The sequence below is a fragment of the Vitis riparia genome, chromosome 12, assembly GCF_004353265.1.
Source record: "Vitis riparia cultivar Riparia Gloire de Montpellier isolate 1030 chromosome 12, EGFV_Vit.rip_1.0, whole genome shotgun sequence".
NCBI lineage: Eukaryota > Viridiplantae > Streptophyta > Magnoliopsida > Vitales > Vitaceae > Vitis > Vitis riparia.
In genome coordinates, this window is record NC_048442.1 from 22,314,927 (window position 1) to 22,321,414 (window position 6,488).

The 6,488-nt window shown below is 29.3% G+C and overlaps 1 protein-coding gene across 1 annotated transcript; it reads right to left on the minus strand.

The window, feature by feature from the left end:
• On the minus strand, nucleotides 1-2,969 carry LOC117926321. Its single transcript, XM_034845412.1, has 3 exons — nucleotides 2,676-2,969; nucleotides 490-561; nucleotides 1-385 (listed from the first exon to the last, which is right to left on the minus strand). Exons 1-3 carry the CDS (start codon nucleotides 2,875-2,877, stop codon nucleotides 87-89), a joined length of 573 nt encoding a protein of 190 aa, XP_034701303.1. The 5' UTR covers nucleotides 2,878-2,969; the 3' UTR covers nucleotides 1-86.
• Between the last annotated feature and the right edge of the window lie 3,519 nt (nucleotides 2,970-6,488).

The window sequence follows — 6,488 nt, forward strand, 5'->3', positions numbered from 1 at the left end:
TACAAAAATCATAAAATCTATAAATTGGGAGAAGAAACTATATAATTTCTTTATAACATTAATTTAATAAACATGTATGATATATGTCAAGGAAAAAGCTGCACATAACCAGTAATTATAGCAATCCCTAGTATGATAATTGGTGGAAGAATCACAAAAGCTCCTATGGTGGCAAAGAAAACTGAATCATTCCTTTGAGATACTTCATTCAGGTAAGCCTGTCTCTTGATGTTTCTCTTCTGTGAGATGGTTAAGAACTTGGGACTCACTTTCTTTAGATTCTTCCCCAATGGAATGATGAAATCATCATCTCTCTCCCCAACCAACTGTGCAAGCTGATCACGGATGGTGAGATTGCGGGACATACCATCACTTTCATAACCTCCTGATCCACAAATAAATGTATAGATAGTTGAGATTCATTACATATTAATCAAGGTGGCTGATATATATGTAAACCACAGAGTTGGAGCAAGGTTTACTACATACCTTCAAGAGATGGACTAGTGGAAGTGAGTTGTTCCAAAAGATCCAGTTGTGACCGAGCTGAAGATGGAGATTCTTTCGACAAAGAACAAAGAAAGAAATGAACAATAAATTAATAAATAAGCTAAAACTCACTCCTAAGTGACAATCAAATTTTCTAATTATATCAATAAATTAAAACTCCAAGAGTCAACTTCACTTAAGCATTTTGTATCATTAACAATGAGCAAGGATTTCAAGATCCAATTTGGATAAATAAAGATTTAGCAGTCTCAACTGCTTTAAAATTGTATTTAGTTGGTTGGACTGGATATTGCATGAAATAAAATAAGAAAAGGGATAAGATATGATATATATATCTCATATTCATGATTCATAGTCATGGTATTGGGTGTTGACTCGACAAGTCCCAAGACATATCGGTTTGAATTTTTTGTGTTGTAACTCTAAGTTGTATCTTGAGTTGATGAAGTGAATATTTGAGTTAAAATTGGCTTATTAGTAAATGGCAGATACCAACTTGGGTATTGGATTGATCACGGTCATGACCGTTGATACATATCATATTGACCAATTCTTTGAAATATAACCATATTTGGCTAGCAAAGGGATAAGATGAGATATCCCCTCGCTTAACACGAAATAGAGGAAGCAATTAAATAACTTATCAAACCTAAAATATTTTCTACAAATAACTTCTCCCCTCATATTTCAACTTTTTTTATATTTTTATTTTGAATAACCAAAAAATTTGACTATAAAAATTAAACTTTTAGTTCAAAAAAAAAAAAAAAGAACTAAAAAAATTATATATAACATGACCTAAAATAATTTATATATTTAACAGTATAGGGTATTTTTTTATTAACAAAGAAATAAATAATTACCCACTAAATTATAAATTGTATAATGATTTTCAAATAATGCAAGAGAGAGAGAAAGAGATTTCACATGTTTTTTTAAGAACAAATATTTGGATGAACTATATTTTTTTATTTTTTTTAAATCAAATATTGACATGTACTATGCTTTTCATTCCATTTTTTTTCTTAACATAAAGATAATATAACATATCTCATTCAATAATATCATTTTTATTATGTATAATATTCAAGAATATCATATCATATTGAAAACGATATCTTTCGCATTTGAAATAAAGAATGAGAATGAGAAATCACTTACATTCTTGTTTATTAATATATTTTGATTATTTTTAGAATAGGAATGAGAATAAAAATTCTTCTACACATTATTTTAGTTCACCTTATTTGCATCATATTTCAATTCATATTCCCACATACCAAACGCACTCTAATCCCACATCTAAAACGTCGAATAAAGAATGAAAATAAGATATGTAAATCCCATAAATGTGTTTGGATTGATTTTCAGAACAAATGACATAGGAGTTAATTAAACATAACAATAAACAGTATTTTAAGGGCTTGTTAATTCTCCTCAATGGATCGATCACTGAGGGTGGCAGCCCGCACAATGAGCTCTTGCTCTTCATTGAGCACCTGTTTTGGCGGACAAATGACTACCTAAAAAGAGATTATCTTTCGTATTTTTGAATTATTAATTTATATATATATAAATTTTTTTATATTTTTAAGAATAAAAAATTCATTATCATGGAAACAAAATTTAATTCTCACCAGGATTTTGATTCCCTAAAATGTTTGTTTCCTATTTCATCCTATCCAACAAAACAACCTTAAAAATTTGTGAATTGCAAATAAAGAACATATGCTACATGTGGTAACCCATCATCCCTTTTTCTTTCAATGCTCCTAGACTCAGAATACCCAAATCATAGTATATCAAAATAGTAGGGTCTAATATTTATTCAAGCTATTTAAATTTTAACATGGTTTCTCTAGCTAGGCACTACTGACATCAACTCATTCCAACGAATCCAAGTGTCTTCACAAATGATAACTAGTCCTATTACAATTATTTCACTTTTCCCATGTTAGCTGTTTGTGTTTATTCCTCACAGACAAAGGAGTGAAGAAGAGTAGAGTAAAGATTCAACTTCAACCCCATCCATCAAATACTGTCAATCAAATTCCCCACACCAGACTGTGAAACCACCATGCATATTAAATGATCGATTTCAACAAAAATAAGCAGATCAAACACATGTTGAACAAAGAAAACAGTTGATACATGCATATTCATACCAGACAAGGCAGCAGGAAGAGGAGGATCCTCCTGTGTGACACCACGGCCTTCAGTTCCACCAGACTGAGCACTGGTTCTAAAACAAGATGAAGAGGAGCAGAGCTTGAAGAGCCTGTGCTTTGGGATGAGAAAAGGAGAAGGGGAAGGAGGAGAAGGGCCTGGATGAAGAGAAATACTAGTACTGATCAGACTCAAGGCCATAGGAGTATAAACTATAATGCTGTTACCCCTCCAAGTTGTCACAGTTGTGAAGATTTGCCTTGGATTTTGAGGCCATAATTCAGAGTTGTTTTCATTGGGCATGTTGTTTAGAGTCTTAGACACCTCAATTTATATGGGGGAAAAGGTGGGAAATTGGAAAATACCTCCTCCACACATATCCTGTTTTTTCCTTCTTTTTTTTTTTTTTTGGGAAATTTGGCCCATAAAGCTAAAAGCCGGATCAGGCCCACTCAAGAATTTTTGGGCCAAGGCCCATCACAGCTCACATCTAGGTCGACTTCTCTCTAGGACTGAGCTTGGGCTAATTTTTTAAGCCTAAGCCTAAACCCATGATGAAAATGAGAATATACACATAATGTCTGCCTCTAAAATTAAAATAATTAAATTTTATTAATGTTATATTTGAATTCATGAAAATATTGAAAAAAATGAAAAAATACTATAAAAAAAATCTCATATTTAATGTGAAAAAAATAAAATATAATTAAAATTCATTGGAAACCTATATTTTAAAATTATTTAATTTTTTATATAGAAAAGTTAAAATAAGGGAAATGAGGTTGAATAAATATATAAAAATTATTTATTGAATTTAAATTTATTTTTCATTTTCTGTTACGTTTCTTTCCTTTATTTTTCCTTTTTATTTCTTTTCTTCACATTTTCTCTCAAAATTTCTAGAAGCGAACATAATCTAAACATTTGGCTATTGCATGATTGGAATCCTTCATTTACCTAATATTTTTCACCCCTATTCTATTATTCCAAACAAGTTTCCATAGTGGGGGATTTATGCATTTGGTTACAAAATTGTAATTATGATTTGAGGTAGCTATATGTAGTTATCAATTGGGAAACATTTTTGGAGTAGGCTATATTATTAGTCTTAACTTGGCCTATCTCTATTTGTCCAATGTTAGCTCACTCCTTATACATTTTTCATGAAGATGCAATGGAGGAAATGAAAATTTTGATATGTCATTTATAGCCATTATGATCATTGAGTTTTTAGCTCTAAGGATGTTGCTAAGGAGGTTTGTGGAAGGATTATTTTGTCATCCTTACCTTATTTTCTTTCATTTGATTTATCTTCTGTTTCTCGATAGACAACTTTATTTTTGGTTATATTTCATGGCCATTAGATTGATTTTGTTTATTTAACTTGTTTGATTATGATGTTTACCTTGGTTATGATGTTTTTCGAGTTTATTTCATATATTCAATTATTATTATTTTTTTATTGGGTTATTGATAAATTTAGTTGTTATGTTGATTCCTGGGAAATATTAAGATAAAAAAAAAAACTAAGAAAAATATATATATATTTTTTTCATGTTTGGTTTTGTTATGAAAAATATGAAAGAAAATCAAGCACAATTAAAACTATCTAAAAAGTTTTATATTTTTAAATATTTAATCTCTATGTAAAAAATTTAAAATAAATTAAACGGGGTTGAAGTAGCTTATAACAATAATTTATTAATTTAATTTTTGTTTATGTTACTTTTCCAATCTATTTTCCTTCACTCACATTTTTCCTTAATTTTTTTGGAAAGCAAGTATGGCCTTACGATTCACACGTAAGAGCCAAAGATGAGAAAACGACCTCGATATATTTTTCTTATAAAATTATGTAATTTTTTTTTAAATGATTTAAATCATAGTGTTTCATTATGATATAGTTTTAAAACCATTATATATAGTGGCAAAGCCACCAATTTAGCTCAGGGAGGTAATCAATACCCTTGAAACAAATATGGTTTAAGCACGATGGTCCAAAGTTGTCATTGTTATGGAATCGGCCGAGTTTGAGTCCCCACTATTGCAAGAAGTATAGTATTTTTGTTTTAATACTTTTTGGGTGGGTATGTGCCCCTATGCTCGCTCATTTATATGGTATAAAATAAATAAATAAATAAATAAAATCTAAATTATAACAAGACCATGTAAGAAAATGAGTGATTTTTTCAAATTATAATGGTAGTGGAATAAAATATAATCATCATGTACAAAATGTCATCTATCTCATTATTATTTTATACCTAAGAGTGTTAACATGGGTTTCACATACAAGATTTAATAAATCCATCCTTGGCTTGATCTTGTATTTCATAATGTATGACTACAAAAATAATAATAATGTCTTTTATCTTTTATTTGATGATCACAATAACTATAATTATAATAATGATACTAAGAAAGAAAAATAAAAAGGAAATTAACAAGTTCAATTAAAGTTTTAATAAATTCTTTTCTAATTGAAATATGATTTAATTATTGATATAATACAATCTTCTAAAAAATTAATGGAAACAATTCTTACTTAGATAGGTTACCTTGATAAGTTTAAAATGACTTTTTTTTTTCGCAAGTTCTAGTATGCAAGTAACACCTCGGGATGCTCATTATCTCTTTAATTGTTAATCAAATCATGCATATACACAAGTAAAAAATAAAAAAAATATACAATTTTTAACGTAATTTGACGATCAATGTGATTCTTACATCTACAAAATGTACCAATACTTATAAACCTACTAATCAAAAGGAATAAAAAAGGTTACAATGATGACACTCTTGAAAAACACCTCTCAATCGCTATTATACTCTTTAAATAGACAAAATTCTAAAACATAATATATATATATATATATATATATATATATATATATATATATTATAATATGGGCAAACTCTTCATTCATTATATAAAAAATATTTCTTCAACAACCCCCACAACCTAATTGAACAGCTTGATCCCTACAAGTTGAGCAAGGAAGTTCAACCTCGACATGTAAAACGAAGGGCAATAAAACTCATTTAAGCTTTCATAATCCAACATAAATATCATTAATAGTGATGAAAATAAGAAAGACATCACATCCAAAAGGTCATCATTTTGACTACTCTTCATTCTTCCCTTCAAACCCTAATTTTATTTTAATCTCAAGGGCCATAATTAGACCACTAAAGTATCCAATGACTTTTTCTTTCTTTCTCAAACTTAAATACAAATAAAATTATAAGCAAAGAATAAAAAAAGAAACCGTAAATAGCCATGGACATATGATTGTCATTCATTGTAGTCTTACACCCAAGAAGTCATAATCGTCTAGTCTTGGATATCAATGCAACTCATGGTCATGGGATCGTTTCTTTTATCCTTCTTTCCATCATGGGATTTTTTTTTTTAACCAAGTTCTAGGTGTAAAGTTGTGTTTGAGGTTGGTGGAAATTTCAAAATTTTTGAAAAAATAAAAATAAATAAATGAAACTAAAGAAAAATGTGGCTTCTACAAGACCATTTTTCATAAATAGTTATAAGGGGGAATTTCAAATTTAAAAAAGGAAAAAAAAAAGGTGTGATGGTAAGAAAATCTAAGAGTGAAACTTCTGAAAAATGAAGAGGGAGAAAGTGAGTGAGAAAACTATGAGGAAGATAGGCGAAGTTTCCTTTTAGAAAAGAGAGCAGCGCTCAGGTTGAAATTAAAGAACATACCGTGGGGCCTGAGAGAAATATGACCGTTGAGGAAGGGAAACATTTTCAAAATAAAAAAATAATAAACGTTGTCACCCAATGCAATCTACAA